Source organism: Rhinolophus sinicus, linkage group LG11 (genome assembly GCF_036562045.2).
Source record: "Rhinolophus sinicus isolate RSC01 linkage group LG11, ASM3656204v1, whole genome shotgun sequence".
Lineage (NCBI taxonomy): Eukaryota > Metazoa > Chordata > Mammalia > Chiroptera > Rhinolophidae > Rhinolophus > Rhinolophus sinicus.
Genome location: NC_133760.1, coordinates 46853044 through 46872734, shown reverse-complemented (window position 1 = coordinate 46872734; position 19691 = coordinate 46853044). Strand labels below are relative to the sequence as shown.

The 19691-nt window shown below is 40.4% G+C and overlaps 1 protein-coding gene across 4 annotated transcripts in view; it reads left to right on the top strand.

The window, feature by feature from the left end:
• The window catches only part of PHKB (phosphorylase kinase regulatory subunit beta), a 122067-nt gene that overhangs the window by 96478 nt on the left and 5898 nt on the right, over positions 1 to 19691 (top strand). For 3 of the 4 annotated variants that reach the window (XM_019731864.2, XM_019731866.2, XM_074314949.1), the window contains 6 exons: positions 202 to 283; positions 2411 to 2468; positions 4647 to 4737; positions 7444 to 7646; positions 18119 to 18253; positions 19119 to 19248. In XM_019731864.2, coding sequence (XP_019587423.1) covers positions 202 to 283; positions 2411 to 2468; positions 4647 to 4737; positions 7444 to 7646; positions 18119 to 18253; positions 19119 to 19248 — 699 coding nt within the window. Of the gene's footprint in view, positions 1 to 201; positions 284 to 2410; positions 2469 to 3619; positions 3711 to 4646; positions 4738 to 7443; positions 7647 to 18118; positions 18254 to 19118; positions 19249 to 19691 lie in introns of all 4 variants that reach the window. The other variant, XM_019731865.2, reaches the window with a different exon arrangement.

The window sequence follows — 19691 nt, the reverse complement described above, 5'->3', positions numbered from 1 at the left end:
TACCATCCATCTCCAAGATATCTAAGATAATGGTTGTATAATGTCATCTAATGCTTGAGAGTATATCGGTGACATTTTATCTTTCCTCAATTCCATAGCAGAATGTTTTCTCTCTGCATCATGTGCTTTCACGATTAGCTACCCCCTGTGGTAACTTTTGTACCCATTTCACTCCAGTTACTCAGTGATTTATATTTTCAGGACTGCAGCTGTCTGGCTAGCCAAGTGATCCTGCTGGGCATACTACTCAAAAGAGAAGGCCCCAACTTCATCACAGAGGAAGGTAAGAGCACATGTCTGAGAACATTTTAAATAATAGAACTGCTCTATTTTTGAACATATACCAAATATACATAATGAATATCCAGCAAAATGTTCTGAGTTATTTTCTCCTCCTTTAAACCTTTTTTTCCTTCAAATTTTAAGTAGACAATGTTCATTCATCCCCCCTAGAGTGGAATAGACTGTCTGATATATGAAGTCCTAAATTGCTTAGTGATGCTTGGTTGTTTCTCTGATTGTCTGAATGGTGCTGGAGCTTGGATTCTGCCAGTGACTATTAACCTCTAATGACTCCATAGTTGTTTATGGTCAGTTTCTGTTTCCAGTTTTATTTTCTGTACATTTGCAAGAACAATATTGAATTGTTATAGCCCTAAAAATTAGCTGCCTCATGGTCTGCAGCAGCCATTGGAATGGAATATAGCACTTAATAGACTTGTGCTCTAAAGACTATTAACAAAAATAAATTATTTCTGATCATGTCCACATCCACTGCAGTCACGATAAAACGCAATTATCCCCAAAACCCACGTTTGTATGTTGAGTCACTGCTCTGAGGACGCTTTGGATGCTCCATCGGGGTCTGCTTCCAGCATTTTCTAGTACAGAATAATGTGGAATACATTTTAAGTACTTAATGTCTAGCTGCTCAAAGTTTACAGCTCATCTGAAAGGCCTTGGTCCAGAGGCGCACGTTGATTTGGTTAGGATTAGAAACTGAGTCAGTGTTCTCCACAACAATGTGATTAGTCAGAGGTATCTCTTTAGTAGCAAACTAAACATAATTGCTTATTCAAGTAAGGTCTACTTAGTATTTACGTTATTGTAGCTAAGAGAGAAGCTTCTGGAGTATTAAACATGTGAATGGAATAATTTCAATTTTCTTAAATAATTGAAGGTGGAAGAACTTTGCAAATCTCAAACAGAATCCTTCATTTCTAATTAGTCTTGGAACTATAAGTATTAGCAGAATCCCAATTATATTGAAGACATGAACTGAAATTTATGCTTTAACTAAAACAATAGAATTTTTGAAAAGCAAACATTTCATTAGGAACCTAGATTTCAGAATGGTGGTTTTACTAGTATTTTAAAATAAACAACACATATAAAATAGTTTATCATAAAAAATGCTAAAGGAATTATTTTTTAAACCATTTGTATAAACTTGGGAGGGATACTCGTCTTTCATTTGGATGTTTGAAGGACTTTAAATGTTTTGAATCTATAAAACCTCGTGATATATTAACAATCATAACCGTCTGCAGAATCTGCATATAATTTGATCCAATTTGTCATAAAGCAATAAAAATAAGTTCAGAGTAAAATGAAACAACCTTATTCTTTACCCTTGTTTCCTTTCTGGTGCCCTGTCCTGTCACATGGTGAATTTATTGACAAACGAGACACGAGGCCAAACCACATGTGAACTGGTGCCAGACTGAGGCCACATGGGCTCTTTTGAGCACTAGTGCATGCTGGGATGATTATGTACATGACAGAATCTCCATAAAGTTTTGTTGAACAAATAAATGAAGAATCATTTACATTCAGAGTCTACAGTATTTGCTCAATCTGCTATTTTCTGTTTTATATTTTCTGCAGTAGGTTTAAGTAAGTTAATTTTATTTGTTAAAAAGTTAGATTGCATATTAAGAAAACAATAATATGGTGATGGAAGGAGAACTGACTCTGGCTGGTGAACACACAATGTGAGATATAGGTGATGTATTACAGAATTGCACACCTGAAATCTATGTAACTTTACTAACAATTGTCACCCCAATAAACTTTAATTAAAATAAATAAATAAATAAATAAATAAATCCATCACCACTGAAAAGATTCCACATTAAAAGAAAAAGAAAACAATAAATTTCAAGAACTGAAGTATTCTCCAACTTCATTTACTCAAACGAAATAGTAAGAAGGACGGGGGACATGCACACGAACGATTTGGGTCCCACGTTTTAATCTGTCAGGTAGTTCAGAACATGAATGGATGTGGATGTACCAACTCCAATGGATCAACATGAAAAGTCAAGAGTTATTTTTCTAAAGGAGAATAAATGTTATGCATTTAATTAAAAGCATTTTTTCAACAAAGATTCTATTATCCAACGTCTAGGTACTGTTTCTGATCACATTGAGAGAGTCTATAGAAGAGCTGGCAGCAAAAAGCTTTGGTTCGTATAAGTGTCCTCGTCATTATGTTTTATTTTTTGTGTTGTCATGTTCAGTAACCTAAAGATAATGGACCAATCTTAAAGATGGTTATTCATCCTAATTTTCACGTTTAAATGCCGAGGTTCTAGCACCATGCCTCTGTCTACTTTCTAAGGATCTGCCTACATTCCATTGTATCATGGCTCTTCCAAGATATTAAAAGAATGTCTGGGAAGAAGGCCCTCCATAGGAATAGACCCTGGCAATTATTCACTGGGTGACATGCTAATGACTCTTTCCTGTCCTGTACCTCCTCTGTCCCAGGAGGTGCTTGGGGGTCCTCCTTTGTGTTCAGGTAACGTGCTCTGCTGTCACAGAAGGCCGTGAAAGAGGCCGAAGGCTCATTTAGTCATAAGCACAAATAATACACTTACAAGGCAGTTCTCTCACCACTTATATGAAATGGATCCCAGTGAGTGTAGTTGCTTCATGAAAAATAACTAACATGTCCTGCAGAGGTGGTCTCCTCCCAGGGCCCGAACCAAAATTAGGTAAGTTGAGATAAAAATTGTTTAAATTCACAGTGGGGTAGGTATGCCTAAATGCACGACTGTCTGCATTTTGAAGCACTTCTAACAGTCTCACTAGCAGAATCTAACAATTGGAAAGGAAGAGTATAGACATGTTTTAAATGACCCATTATTTTCTAATTTTGAAGAAATATCTCAAGAAATAGCATAAGAAACTCCCTTAACCTCGGTGAGCCTCAGGTATCTAATCTCTAAAATAAGGGTATTGATAAAAAAAAAAAAAAAAATCTCTTAGCAGTAAGTACTTCACCTCTATGATGATAGTAAATGTACCATTCCAACCCAGAAGAAGTAACGTAATAATCCTTTGATTAAAGCTCCCGTTTTTGCTGTAAATTCTCAGTACAGTCAGGCAGGCAGGCCAAGAGATGTTGCTTCGTACCCAGGAAGTTCCAAATGTCGTCCGTAATCTTATTTTTGGCTAAGCAAACCTGGTTTTGCTTTGTGCCTTATACTTCATTTTAGATAAATCATTAACTAGCCAACACTTAGAGTGATGACTGTTACGTGTAAAAGCACAAACTCCTGGAAGTCTTACTTATTGTATTTTCCCTTTTGTGACTTTCCCCTGACACCCCCAGGCTGGCGGTGCGTTACGGGGCTGCATTTACCCAGAAATCGGCTTCCTCTATAGCCCCACACATTACTACTTTGCTAGTACACGGGAAGCAGGTAACATGCATGGAGTGTCCGCACTCCAGCTGCTTGAAATGTGTGGGCTGATTTGCATCCTAAGGACTGAACATATCTTTTGGTCTTATGGTGTGTGGGTGAAAGCTTCATTAAAAGCAGGAAGCGTGTTTCACTAATGTCATCAGTTACTGACCTCATTTTTTACTATTTCATCTATATCGAGATTAAGGAATATAAAGCTTTTTATAGGTCAACTTTCATCAAGATCCTGAAATACAAGAAAACAGTTTTAAACCTTCATTTTAATTTTATTTTTCCATCTAAAAGCTCCACATGAATTTTCACTTTTGAGGGGAAGAAAATGTCTTATGTATTGCATGTGCTATGCTTAAAAAAAATCTCTTCTCCTTATAACCTAAGACTTTTTCAGAAATGTAAAAATAGCAGTGTGAATTCCTTCCTCCAACATTCTGGCTTTATCCAGAAAAATACATGCTGGTATTTCATTGTATCACTTCCTAAAATTGAGTACTGAATGAATCCCCTAATCAAGGAATTTGGTTATCTAGGCACCAAAAGAAACATTATTTAAAGTGGTTATAGGAATAGATAACATAGACCAGTGACAGACTTAATAATGATTTTTTTTAATGTAAAATCAGGATACTCAATTCTTCCTTCCATCTCACTCCCCATGAAAGTAAGAGTTAGGCTCCCTTATCTCCCTTTTCAACTGGCACAAATGATGCTGGTGGCAGAGGTGAGTATGAGGGCTCCATCCCTCATCCTGGATGGTGGGTCCTGCCTTCTGGGAAATGTTGGCCATTAGGTCCAGTGTCTTGGGCTCAGTGTTTCGTCCAGATGATTATATGAGGACCTAATTGTGCATATTTTTACGTTTTCCCGATCAGGGCCCCATTTACTCGTCTCGTTTAGGTTTGTGAACCTCTGGCGTGCTCTCTTCTTTGCCCCCAGGTCGGTGGTGCGCTGTGCAGCAAGTCTTTTAAGTAAAGTAGTGGACAGCCTGGCCCCATCCATTACTAATGTGTTAGTGCAGGGCAAACAGGTACGTATGTGATTCTCAGGCTGTCACTCAGTCACAGCCACAATGTTTATGGGCAGGACCCTTGCTTTGGATTCCGACAGCCCTAGTCCCAGGCCTCTCACAACCACACTTACATGGCTCAGCTCCCCACAGGAGGCCCCTTCCCCACGCAAGCTCGTCTGAAAGATGCGCGGTTACTAAACAGACCGCCCGTTTGTCTGCTGCACCTCACATCCGTTACTGCAGCCCCTGTGTTACCTTGAGATCATGGAAAGTGGAATAACAACACCCCTGGAGCACTCACACAGGTTTCGGTTAGGTGAGGCAGAGACAGGTGACGTGTGAAGGGCATGTGCTCCTTCTCGGTGCAGTGGCTGCCTTAACGCTCCGGCCACCTCTCCCCTTCCAGGGCCAGCTCCTGTCAGCTGCTCTTCACAGGGCCGCTTCCAATCAGCGGTCCCTCTCTCCTCTGGGTTCTCAACGGGCCTGTGACACTTCTCCCGAGCTGCCCTGGCTCCCAGTTCTCTCACCCTACAGCAGGCTGTGAAGATCAGGGCCCAGGTCTCGTCCAGCACCTGTCCCCATGTGCCCGGCGTGGGGCCTGGCGTGGGCTGGATGCTTGGTGAACGTGGGCTGAGCTGGGCTTGCCTGTGCATGTGCAGAGTGGGCTGTGGCTGCAGAGTGTTTGGTTTGTTGTGTAGAAGCTCTGACTACCTGGCTGCATCCTCATTGGGTTGGAATGAAAACCCACTTGCTTTCTTTCTCTTTGGGAATCTGTGTGCTTTACTGTATGTTCCTGAAAGTTAATCCGGAGGTATAATAGGCTTTAATGTCAGGAAGTATTTTAACTCTCTTTAATGAAATCAACCTATTGCATATTGCAGGGCTCTGAATTTATTAAAATTGAAATTATTTCATCCTGTTATCCCATTTTTGAAGTGCTAGAATAAGTTATTTATTTTATCCAGTAATATTTAATAACAGTGAAAACACGATTGCAATAAAAAATTCCCGAGAAAAAGTTAGATCACTTTTCACACATGTTATGTTTTCTCCAAAATATTAAGAGGTAGAGTTTTCCTCCCCACTGATCAGCTAAACAGCCCAGGGTCCAGGAGTAACTTAAGCAGTTCCCTTCCTCACCCACCGCAGCCCTCCTCTCCAGCCAGTCTTGTATTGTTGGCCTGGACGGAGCCATTTCCGAAAGGAAGGAAACAAGCTTTGCGAAGCTATTTTTCCTTGAATTTTAGGCCCTCGTAGTATATCTGAAAATACAGTTAATTCTACTACATATGAGCATGTGAGAAGCTTTCGGAGATCTCTGAGGGTGCTAGCACCTGACACTGGGGAGAGGGCAGCTTAGAGTCAGTCCTGTCCACTCTGCACACCATCCCGAGGGGACCTGCAGCCTGTGATGCTGAGACCCTGCTCCCCACATTGTGGAAGCCTCGGAGCCCTCATGAGGCTGTGGCTGGCCCACTGCTCATCAAAGCAACATGTCTCCCCAGGAAACAGCCGCGTACAGAGCGGGGCCAGCCTGGGAGCTGACAGTTCCGCCTCAGGTGCATATGGTCCAGAGACTGACTGCATCTTCCCCTCTGCAGCAAAGAAATGAGAACGGAGCATTCAGAGTGTGCGTCCACTCATTTCTGAGAACTGAAGTAGTTGTTCTCCAGAGCACTTTCAGGTCACCTCGAGCTCTCTGGAATGACATAATGGTGTAGTCGCCGTTGCCTCAGGAGGCACTGACGTGCCTTCTGTTTGTTTTCTTCTTTACACACTGACATGTTAATAAAAGCACTCACACTTGGACTGACTGGTTGGTACCACTTGTCATGTAATAAACCAGCAGTTCTCACTTTTCCCTCCATCACAAAACTGGGCCAAAAGATGCCGTGTTCTGCTCTCGCCCCTCTAAACACAGGAGCCATGGTTGTGCTTTTCCGTTTTCCTGCCTCGTTTATAATCACGCACTGTATGTGGACGGGGGAGGGAGACAGGTAATGAGGGGGATGGAGGTGGCGCAGACCCCGGGGGAGGCAGAATGCCAGCACAGAGGAGAGGGACCCGAGTGTTCCCCTGGCAGCTCCCAGCAGCACTTCCCGCTTTGAATTTCCGTCACTGTCGCCATCTCCCTCTGCGCTTTCTTGTTCCCCGGCCTCGTGGGCAGCCCTGTTGATTCCCCTCCACGGGGAGCAACAAGCATTTGAGCACTTACTGTGCCAGGAAAAGTGGGGGCTGCACTAGAACTGTATGACCTCATACTTAACTTTGAAAAGGTTACAGTGTCGTTAAAGAGCATGCAGTTCCACATGAGAAACTGTAAAAGAAGTGAAAAATATGCTCTCAAATACTAAACTGTGTAGCCCAGGAGCAAAGGAAGACGATTCAGTGTGTTCTGGTTTCTCTGGGGGAGTTTCTAGTACTAAAGTCATTCAGAATAATTTCATCTCAATAGTTATTTATATTCTGCCCCTGCTTTTATCCACTCACCTCCACTCCCAGAACTGGGACCCTCATTTTAGACCAGACTGTGGACCATGATGAACTCCGGTGGGAGTCGTGCTTTGAAAGCCATTTTAATAAAAATCAGGAACAGTTATTCTACCTAATTCCCTAGCTCACGTAGAGTAATTTCAGCCTGCCAGTTATCCCGAGCCCTGAATTTTTTTCTTTTATCTTTTCAGTAACTAGGAAATTTTTATCATCAAATTCTGCCGCTTACAGGTAACCCTGGGTGCCTTTGGGCACGAAGAAGAGGTGATCTCTAACCCTTTGTCTCCAAGAGTGATTAAGAACATTATCTATTCCAAGTGCAACACCCACGATGAAAGGGAGGCGGTCATTCAGCAGGAGCTGGTCATCCACGTGGGCTGGATCATCTCCAACAGCCCCGAGCTCTTCAGCGGCATGCTGAAGATCCGCATTGGGTGAGTGAAGCCCGTCGCGCCTGCACGAGGACGGGGACCCACTTGTCCTCCCACAGGCTTGGCCTCTATGGGTGAAGTGCTGGCCCAGGTCTGGAGGGTATTCAGGAAAGTGCACCGTCCCCTGAGTCACAGAGGCAGCAGGGGGGGTGGGGGGGTGGGGAGGCGTGAAGAAATGCCCACCAATGGCCTGAAAACATCCTGTTTGCTTAACACCCACATTAGATGTCTTAGTGAAGTAACTCTGTTCTCTGCTAAACTCAAAGTGCAGGGGTTTAAACAGCTGCATCACGTGAAAATAAAAACCGAAAACACTGAGCACAATACTTATAAAAATTCCTATAAATAAAATGGAGGAGGCCTAAGAGAAGAAGGATTTTCAGTGAAACTGGGGGTCAGGAGGACACACTCAGGTGAAAATTTGATCCTTTGAAAATCTTCTGCTGTATCCATTTTCTATCCAAATCTGTTTTTTAATCATGAAATCGGAAGTGTTCTGTTTGGAGAAGAAATTGAAAGTTAGGCTCTGGTGATCTTGAAGCGTCTTCAGAATTTTGTGAGGCTGTGCGGCAGGCCCAGTGGCCCAGGCGCTGGCTTTCAGGAGCACTGACTTCAGGTCCTCGTGCCTCCGACCGTGTCGGTGACGTGGGGTAAATGGCCAAACCTGTCTAGCCTCACTTTCACACCAGCCGCGTTGTGTTGTGTGAGATGCAATGGGATAGTAGGTTTAAAAACCCTGTCGCAGCCAAATAGGGTATCAATGTTGCTTTTTAAAAAAATATTTTTTTGATTGTGCAAGGATCATGTGATATGTTCTAATTGTCAAAGAGTCAAATAATACCTGAGATTACAGTTACCCACCATGTGGCCCATCTGGGGTTTTTCCTCCAGCGTTTGAAAAGGATGTGAAGTCTGTCCAGCACAAATATTATGTATGTGGATGTGTGTGTGTGTGTGTGTGTGTGTGTGTGTGCACAAGTGTATAGCTTGCTTGTTGTATAATTGGACCATCAGAATCAGCTATTTCTGTTCTACTTGATCCTTGATTCCTGATAAAAGTCTTAAAATTTTCTCATAATTACGGATTTGTTAATTTCTCCTTGCATTTTTATCAGTTTTGTTTTATATATTTTTTAAGCTTTGTTTATGTCTATGTTGCTTTATAGTTTATATCACTATATCTTCCTTTGTGTCATTATTGCTTTTCAACTTGAATTCTAAAAAAACAAATTTTAACATCTACATAGTATAGAGAATAGTATAAAGCCCTGTGTCATCTAGCTTCAGCAGAATTATCAGAAGGTCAATCTTAGTTCATTCATACCCACACCTGCTACCCACCCACCAACCCGCTGGCACCCCCCTCTAGATTTAAAGTAAATCCATCATGTCATTTAATCTGAAATATTTTGTTGTATAGCTCTAAGAGTTAAGAACTTTTAAAAAACATAACCATAATACCATTACAATGTATAAAATATAACAATCAAATTATTTTCTGTCTAATATAACTGCCCTGCCTGCTTTCTTTTTCTGTTATTAGCTTAGTATACTGTCTTCCATCCTCTTACCATCAATGCTCTTTTTTCATTTTGCATAGATAGGTCTTTTATATTCAGCATTTATGCTGTATTTATTTTTAATCCAATCTGAGGTTATCTTTTAATAGAAATACATATGTCCTTTTTGTGCCATTAAAAAGTGTTTTGATTTATTCCTGCCACTTTATGTTGTTTTCTACCTACCATACTTTCTAGTTACTTTTTACATTAAAAAACTGGTTGCTTATTTGGCAGTGTCTGCATACTTCTTGTTGCAACAGTTCTCATTCTAGGGATTTAGACATATTTCACGGCAATCTTGATTGTTTGAAATAGTGAAACACTGGAACGACCAAGATATCCATCAGTGGGAAATAGTTTAAATAAAGTGTTCTAGCCATACAGAGCATTTATAACGTTCCAACATAATTTAAGTTGGAAAAGCGTTGCAAATGCATTATTCTATTTTTTGTAAAAGAGCAATAATACTGTGTGTGTGTGTGTGTGTGTGTGTAACGTATATGTAGAAAAGTATCTGAAAAATATATATATAATTAATGTCAGTGATTTTCTCTAGATTTCTATTTTGTAAGTTACATTTTTAAGTTTTATTTAAAATTTTTAGTTGAAGTTATTTTACACACTACTTGCCTGATTTCAATTATAGTAATATATTTCAGGTGAATTTACCATTTTTTACATCCTCTTTCTTTTGATCGAGAAGTGAATTCACTCTGCGTAGAAGTTGACCTTCATTTTTAGCCCTTAAAGTTGTTCCTTTCAAAGATTTAGAGGTCTTCTGAATCAATTGTAAGAACTTTGAATCATACCCTGATTTGTTCGGTCTCTGTTTGCTTTAATATTTTCAACTCCAACCCTTCCCTACATATGAGGATACAAAAATGGGTCTTTCATATGAGTCGTCTCTAAATGAAAAGAAATGTGATTCTTTCCATACAGGGTATTAAAAGGATTCTATTGTCACAGACTCAGGCTGTGAGGTGTAGGTTATAACTCTTCCAAAACACACTCTTGTAACAAATACTCTATTCAGGAGAGACTCTGGAAGCCATAGTCATCCTTGCAGAAGGTTAAACAAAGCCTAGGGTACAAGTTAACAGTTTCCCACAATTTGACAATGTTGTGTTTTTAAACCTCTGGCAGTTTTTTCTTAGTGCTTATTCAGCATTTTGGGCTAACTTATGTTTTCTCAAAACTCCAATGTAATTGCCATTTTTTGAATTCAAATCTGACCTGAAGCTTCTTTCTCTTCATGGGATGAAGTATGTTTAGTTTATTCTAAAAGTAGTTTTCTTCCTGAACATACTTTATATGTTCATTGCCTTCTGTGAGAAATAATATACCTAAACTATGTCACCCAAAATAGAAATGTCAGGACAGCAGCATGTGACGTAGTATTTAACTATAGCAGACAGCTTGCCGTGAAGAAATTTGCCATAAAACTTTAATTATTCACTATCCTGAAACTCATCCTGGAATTAATTGTGACATTATATTCCCATTGTGAGTATTAACAGTATCCCTGCCCAACTCATAATGTGTATTTTTCTCTTACATGGGACTCACAGGGTCACCTCTAAACATTGGGATATTTTCAGTTGTGGGCAAGTCTCTCTCTCTCTCTTTTTTTAAAAAAAATAAACAGTGATTTGTTGAAGGACTTTACTTCTGCTAAGGATAGAGACTAGATTCTTCCTATCTGTGTCAGTGTTTAGCTCACAAGAAATGCTCGATAAAATTTGAAAGATTGTTTAATATATAGGTATAAGTAGGTTCAGGTATCTTGCTTTGAGCTAGTGAAGAGGAATTTAGGGCAGAAAAAAGCATGTCTCTGTACTCATTAGAGAAAGAAAAAATGGGCCCTATTAATTGTGATAAATGCACTTGGTTTGTACAAGTCATGTCTTTCAGGAAATGACCAAGTTAAACAGGGCCTTGTTTATATGAAAATCCAGCCATACATCTAGAAGGCAGAAGGATGCAGCACTTCTCCATTTATTGATTAATTAATCCGATCAGAGTATGGTACAGGTTGCCTTGTAATGGTACCTCTCTAAGGAGACACACATACGAATAACATGTGGTTATTGCACTCAGAAGCTCACTGTAGTCACCCATTTCCTCCATCAACGTAACCACAAGTATTATTCATTGAATACCTATTATATTCTAGGCAATGTGTTAAAAATACTTCACATAGTATCTGATTTAGTTCACACAACAGCTTTGAGGTAGTCACTAGAACCCCCATTTTAAAGTAAACAGAGTCAGAGACTAGATGACCTATCTTAGTCAAACAGTAAGCGAAAGAACTGGGATTTATACCCAGTTTGGGTTTGCTACAAAATTCTTGTTCTTCAACCTTTAAGTACTTTGTGCTTCTTTTCATTTATGTGTACTATTGCTATTTTCTCCAGAAAACAAGCCTTACTGTTTATTTCTAAATCGTTATGACCTTTATGGCCCCTTCTACATGATTTCGACTTCTGACCATTTCAAGTATTCATGTAGGAGCTGTGATGTGCGTTGGCCCTGGATTTTTGTCTTTTGTTTGTCAGGTCTCCCATCTAGAGTTGGTGTTGGTTATCCTTGCACAGTGCAAGGAGCTTGAGCAGTTACAAGGTAACAAGCATAAGAAATGCGATTTTGCACTTCTATTCATCATGAGACCAAGGACATGGGATGATTTGGAACTGATTCTAAGTTAACCCCTTGTACACAGCAAGAGATGTATTAAGATGCTATGAAAATTCAGCAAGTTAACTAACTTGCCCAAGGTCACAAGACCAGAAATCAGGATTCGAACTTAGTGAATGACTTCAGAGTTCGTGCTTCCCCACCCCCTCTTGCAGCTCCCTTGTCTATAAAGTAGGGAGGCTGTCCCTGCTTTGGCTTCCTCATTGGCTTGTGGGGATTCTGGGTAAGGAATGTGAAGCTGCTTTACAAAGGATAAGACTTCAACAGCTTTGTTGGGATGTTTGGTAATTTGAGGTCCTCTGCCTTGTGGCATTTGGAGAACAAGTGCCTCTGGGGATTCCTTTTTCTGCACCACAACTCACAAGACTCCGTAGCAGGAGCCTCCCCTGCTGCCAACAAACAGACACACTCACTCCCGTCCTCCAGTCCTAGATTCGCAATGGCCCTCTTCTCTCACAAGACACCTTCCCCCTGGAGGTATCCCTTTCTGCCACGGCTGATCCTTCTTTAGGGCCCGGTGGAATGATCCCCACTTGTTTCATATAGAAAGCTTGACCCAGAATCCCTTTTGGATTCTCCGCTGCCATCTGACATGGTCTTACCCTCCGTCACCTCATGGGACCTCATGAAACGCATGGCAGACTCTAAAACCCCCCTTACCCTGCACCCACAGCGCTCTTCCAACAACATTAACAGAGAGGCTTTGGAACCCTGTTTCTACCCAAGGGGTATCAGAGAAGTGCCGTTATCCTGTGTGTGGGGCTTGTGATGATGCCCCTCTGAGAAGGAAGAAGACAGTTTTGTATCTTCTTAATAAGTATTTTATTAATACTCATCCGTCCTTAATAAATTTTACTTGGACCTCAGCTCCTTAAGTGAATGGCTTCCTTGCATGAGTACTGCCAGCAGCAAACACAGACCCAGTGTGTTTCTTTACAGAATTTACCTGCAGCTAGTCCCTGGAAGGTTTTAGTTTGCTTAGAATTGGTGAGCAAAGTATTTATTTATAGAGTCCTTGAATGTCCAATTTCTTGAAATTGTTGAACTTATTGCTTTCTTAAATCACCCCTTTGTGTGTTGTAGTGATTATTGCGCAATTTTAAAGGGGGGCAGGGGATTCATAAAATACATTATTTTTTAAACTTCCTTATAAGTTAATTAAATGATTTCGGACTCATTCATATCTGACTTTTGACTTGTTTCTCTTTTTAAAATGCAGATTATGATTAAAGAGATTGACAGTTTGTTCAGCTTTTAGCACCATATTCCTCCTGAAATGCCAAAACTCACTAGGCTGGATGGATATAAGAAATATGAACATTTGCCTTAGTCATGGTACATCTTACCCAGAATTCTCCTGCACTGTGTGTGCTTTTATCTCTCTGGTTTAACCTCTGTCTCTCTCAGGTTTTGAGGTTTTTAAATTTATATTTACATCACCCACGACCTCAATTGCTTTAAGCCAATATCACCATGTTTCTTTTTTCTTTTTTCCAAGGTTAATCCTGTCAATACCATTTCTTCAACTTTACTGATCTCAGGCACTCCAGTGAAGAAAATTAACCTGCTCACAGGAGTGGTGTTCTAGTCTGAGAGTGATTTGATTTGCTGTCTTATTATTGATTTGTGTTCTGGCTTTTATGTTGAAATAGATCAAGTTCCTGACAGGCTCATTACTGTAAAGACCTCCAATCAACTGCTCCCTGCTCTAGGTCTGTCAGTCAGGCTTTTGCGGGAGATAGCCCCGGAGGATATACATTATCAAGCCTTTTTCATCTCCGTCTTCATCCTGCCAGCACATCCTCTGGAAGCAGTTATGATCCTGGCGTGTCTTGTCGTCTGAGTCCCACAGCTGCATCTGTGGATCACATCGCCAAGGCTTAGAGAAGGCCAGGCTGCCTCCATGGCACGTGGCCATGTGACACCGCCTGTGCAGCAGAGGCAGCAGGAGGTAGTGCAGCTCTGAGTTCATTCGCGTGGGTTGGTGCTCTTCCAAGGTCTTTGCTTTGAGATGGTGGAGCTCGCCTACCCCTGTTCTCTTAGTATGAGATCGGAGGTCGAGTGGAGTCGCTGTTCTCCAGTTTCAGAGCAGGAACCTCAGTTTGCCTTATCAGAGTGTCTCCCTCGCTGAGTTAATATGAATCCCATGCCCTATCCCATGGCTCAGGGAAATGCTTGCCCAGAGTCATTTATTCACTTGTTCAATAGCAAACTTGGCAAATACTTCTCAGTATCTTGAAATAGCCTCAGATGATTATTAAAAAATTGTTTCTTGCTATGGATCAGTGCTATTCTATGGCTTTTCTTTCTTTTTTTCTTTTTTTCCATAAAATGTCAGCTGTTCTGGTTTACCAGTGATGTCAGATTTCCATGTACTTTATATTTCCCTCCTTGATTGGGGCATCTTGCAGAGAAAAATGCCGATGCGTACACAGTGTGCTTACTAACCTCCCGACAAGAGAGTTCTTTCTGGAAGGATAAGCTTATTCCCAGGATGGTACAGGAATGAGCCCACCTCTTCACATGTTCCCAGCAGTGCTGAGGAATTCATTGTCCTCAAGTCAAACCTTGATACTTATGAAGGTTGATCTGGTCAGTCGTGTGTATCTGCTACTTTCTCATTTGCTTTTTGGCAAGTAGAGCATATCCCTGGTTCTTTAGACAGGCTGGATTTATAAGGATCTGGTCCAAGCAACCTTCTTTCTTTTGACCTTCCACATCCACTTGCTTTCTTTCTTTCCCATTTTGCATTAAGCGCTTTTACATTAGAATTGTCAAAACACGTTTGGTGACTATCAGCGGGATGAGGGTAAGAAGTCAGATTTTTGCCATGCAAAGGAATTAATGCCCCTTTGTATTAGTAGTTCTAAAAATAGATAAAAAGCATTTGATTTTCTTGTTACTCAGTTCGTGATTTTCTTTCTCCAAGTCTCTGACTGCTAGAGAGTGGTTCATGTCTAAGGCTATTTTGCTGTTTTTAGTTTAGTCTTTGGAAGAACTCCATGCGAGAAAGATTAGCTTCGCCAATATTTTTCAATGAATAAATGTATTTCAAACCTGACTGATAAGTTGTATTCATTTGAGCTCAAATAAATGAAAACCAGTCAGCTTCTTTCTTTGGTGGCTGTTGAGTACAGTGTTTTCTATGATTTGCTCACAGAACTGCTGAGATTTTGTGTACAGAGGGAAGCCTAAGAGGAAACTTTTAGCTCTCCAATGATCTTTGTTTATGGTGTGGAGATTTTAAAAGGTAAATGCGAGAGAGTATGTGTAGTTTTAATAACTCAAATTTTTGGAAGACTTTAAAAAGCATTTTAAATATATGCTAGAAAAGAATACATCCCGAAGTTAATTGGAATGGCACTTTCTTAATTAACTCCAAGACTTGAATTAAAAAATTGGATTATCTTCTTCCGTCCTGAGTCAGAAATGTCAAATAAAAGGCGTTTTCCAACATTTTTGTGACTCTCTTAACATACATTGTCTTATTTGTTCCTGAAAATAATTCCATAAAATAAGCTGAACAAAGATAGTAATATCCTCATTTGAAAAATAACTTGCCAATGAGGCACGGCTAGGAAGTGACAGAAGTGGTATTCAAGTCGGCCTTTATTGTTTTTGCTTTCCGTTATGAAAATGTTACAATAGTTAGTAATAGAATAATTTGTCAAATTCCCAAGTGTCCATTATTTAAATGGTATAAGCAATTGTTAATAATTCACATTTGCCATATTCACTTCATCTTTATTTTTTCTGTAGTATATTTTAAGGCAAATCCCAGACATTTTGACTTCTACCCCTCAATTTTTAGTAAGCATATATATCTCTTAAAAAGGACATTTTCTTAATAATGACAATACTATTATCACACTCAACAAAATTAGTAATAATTCTATAATATCACCTAATGCCCAATTCTTACTCAGGTTTCTCTGGTTGTCCCCAAAATTACTTTTAAAAAAATCAGGATGACAAGCGAGGCCCACAAATGGCCTCAGTTAGGTCTCTTGAGTCACTTTGCATTGAAAGCTCCACCCCCACACACTTTTTTTTCATGCCATGGGCTTGTTGAGGAAACCAAAAGGCAAAGTGTTTGATGTTCTTTCTACTAGTCTAAGCTGCCACAAGTGTAAATTTTTAATGTTAAGTAAAGAAAATAATAAATAGAAGACACTCTAATCTGTAAAATTAAAAATAGAGTGTTTTTATTTAAAGAGAGGTCCAGAGAGCAGTTTATTGGAAGTGAAATGTTGCTCCACCAGCTCATGTCATAGGACCTTTCACGTCAAAGCATCCAAAGCAGCGATAGCCTGTGACTGTCGTGCTTGTATAACATTTTGAGGAAATACAGTTAATAATGGGGATGACCAATTCTAGTCGTTGGCAATAACATAAGTTTAGCCTAGTTTTCAACTGATTAGGGAAGTACAGATGGTAAATCTTAATTCTGTCACACGTTCTGTTGTCGCTCATGTCAGGAAGTTCACATTTAATTGTGTTGTTTGCAAATACTTTGTCATCTTTATTGTCCTTACACTGAGCTACTATTAAATATGGATGATGTACGATCAACGCTAATAGTAACTACCTGTGTATTTTAAAATGATGTCCCATCTTTGTGTATCTCTCATTCCTCTGTAACATAGCTGAGTGTTTCACAACACATATTCCGCAGCCGACTGGCAGACTAGTTAAGTTCCTAACTCCCAGGAATGGCAACAACAGAGTAGGGGAGAAGGTGGGAGAAAGCGCTGCGAGTTGCCTGAGCAGAGGATGGTGAGAGCAGGCCGGGCGATAATGCCTGTTGAGGTCATCTCTGGGGAAGGCCTAACACATTTCGTACCATCTTTTCCACCAAGAGACCTGAAAGTCACCCCATGAGGGTGCATCACTGCTGTTTTGCAAACCAGCCTTGGCAGAAAGAAGGACTTGAATCTTTTGGTGATCTCCACCCCACTTTTTCATCTCTGTACCTGCAATAATAGCCTTGCGGGTTGCTTTTCAAGGAAGTGTATCAAGAGAAGGATGCTGATGTATTTGGGTATAGTAACGTGGCCACTTCAATCTTCGTTGCTGTCACTAGATGTTTCTCCCAGTGGGCTCGGCTGCACGGCCCCGCTCCTGGAGACGAAGCAGCTTGGATGAACCGAAGCACATTCTCTCAGATGCTGAGCTGCACTCTCTGTTTGTTATTCAGTGTTCACCAAAGGATTTAGGGAGAAAGCATAGGAATCTGCTGGGTAAAACTAATTTCCTAGCTTTTCCTAATGGTGTGTAGCTCTGGTTCCCTACGGCTTGGTATTATTTCCAGTTTTCTTTGGTTTGCATAAGCAGTTTATCTGAGTTCTTTCCTCAGGATAAAGTAAGTGAAAGAAATGAGATGAAACTATGAAAATACTTATTAAAACCTTCTCAGATTAAAGAATAAAATTACACATAAAATAATTAAATATTTTAGGCATTTCTAGGCATATAACTACACCACCTTGGAAAATACCATACACACAAATAATACTCCATAAAAGCTTGCCTAAATAATTATATTGAAGCTCTTTCTGTAATAAAGAATTATTCTATGAACGGCATTTAAAGATCTGTTAAAGAATAGATTCTTTAAGAATAGGTACACAAACGGCATTTAAATATCTATAAAGAAGAGTCTTCTGAAATCTACTGGGTAAAGTATATCCTCTAATATACAAGTATAAGTTATAGCTGTGTCCCTTATTTCAGAGGCAGGTGCTTCTCTGTCCCCTGTAATCATGGAGGAATGACTGCAAAGTGAGGGAAACAGGTGAAAAATCCTTTTCCTTCCTAGAAAAGGAGCGTTTACATTGTAAGCCCTTTTCTTACAATGAATCGTTTTTATCCCACTTGTTTTTGCGTGTATCTACTATTAAGTAAATAATAACGTGGTCACTGTTTGAGTACAGTATACTCTACGCCAAATTGGTAGAACCTCATTTGGCAAGAACCGAGGTTCTAAGCCTCCTTTCATTTTTACTCTCTAACCTCTTATGCAAGAGCAGGTCTCACTTTTAAGAGTCTGATCATGTCACACAGGCTTGACGGAAGTCATTAGCTCAGGGGTTTCGAAGTTCCAGTGGCCTCTCCTTCATCGCCCTCTGGACGGGTCAGTGCTGTTGTGGGCAGTGCCGTGAGCAGCACAGGTGACTGTGTCGGGGCTACTGACTCGCGCTTCCTGTTTCATTGCAGGTGGATCATCCACGCCATGGAGTATGAGCTACAGATCCGCGGGGGGGACAAGCCAGCCACAGACTTGTATCAGCTGTCACCCAGTGAGGTCAAGCAGCTCCTGCTGGATATCCTCCAGCCGCAGCAGAATGGGAGGTGAGGAGGGCCCTTTGCTGCCTCCAGGACACAAGGGAGTCGCAGTGACGTCATCACTGTGCTATACATAGGAAATAGGATATTAATAAGAAATAAAATGCAGCCAAGCATCAGTGTTCACTCTACCAGATGGCAGTGTGCACAGAGCTATTAATGAAAATACCTGTCTTCAGGTGTGATTTTCATTGATTGCAATTTTATACATTTTTAGGTATGGCTTGTATTTCTTAATTTTTATTATTCTGTGCGAAACGTAACACTTCATACCACTTTAATCAGTTCCCTCTCTGAACTTTTGTGGCACTCGCCACCTCCTCCCAACATTTCGGCCCAAAGGTTTTGGTTTAGCAATGTTATTTAAATATATTGTCTGTTACTCTGTTTCCCTAAGTAAACTGTATACTTCTCCAGGGTTGAACCTTTCATAGACTTCACTTGTGCTAAAGTTAGAATAAGATTAAAACAAATACTTGTGGATTGCATTGAATTGAAGAACTGTTTTTCATTACAGAAAAGGCTGTAATATAACTACTTAGACTGCTCCAGTGTTTTTAAATGGAGCTCCTTTGCATATTAAAATCATTTGATCACATGGTGAGATTTTTTTAACCTTGTAATTCACTAGACAATAACTTTTGTCTCTTACACTTTTTTAAATCTGGGAGATTTTTCTCCTTTCCTGCAAGTTCTGTTTTCAGTGTGAAATATTTAGTAATCTCTGTAACACCTGGCAGAATAGTCATCATTGATGGGTTTGGGCTATTACTGCTCACCCTGTTGGAACAGTTAATCCATGTTGAAATCCCCGCTTTCTATCAGAACACGCTTGCTTCTCAGTTCTGAGGCATTTTCTCTTGGTCTGCAGATGTTGGCTGAACAGGCGTCAGATCAACGGGTCTTTGAATAGAACCCCGGCTGGGTTCTATGACCGTGTATGGCAGATTCTGGAACGCACGCCCAATGGCATCGTTGTAGCGGGGAAGCATTTACCACAGGTACAGCCCCACCTGTACATATCAGTGAAAGCGACCTGAAGGAGCAGAGACTTCTTTTCTCTCTGCATTGCAAGTAACCGGGATGCTTATTCATTTTCTAAGAGTATTTAAAGGAGGGGTATCCAGATCCCTGAAGGGAGGAAATACTGGGAAATAATCAACTGGACCGGAAATATTGTTTTCCCAATCTGAGTCACCTTTATTTTTTTATTTCAGTTTCTTTCTACACGAAAGCCTTTCCTTCTACACGAAATTTTGCTTTAAAGTTGTATTTAATCAAAAATTTTTAATGACTGTATTTCAAATGCTTCGAGGAAGCTCTGTGTGAAGGAACCACATGTCCAAACCTTTTGCCCAGCAAGCTGTCCTTTGTATACTTGTTAGTGAATTCAGGGGTTCCTATGGCATTTCTATGAATGGCAGTATTCCTTCGCCACCAAGTG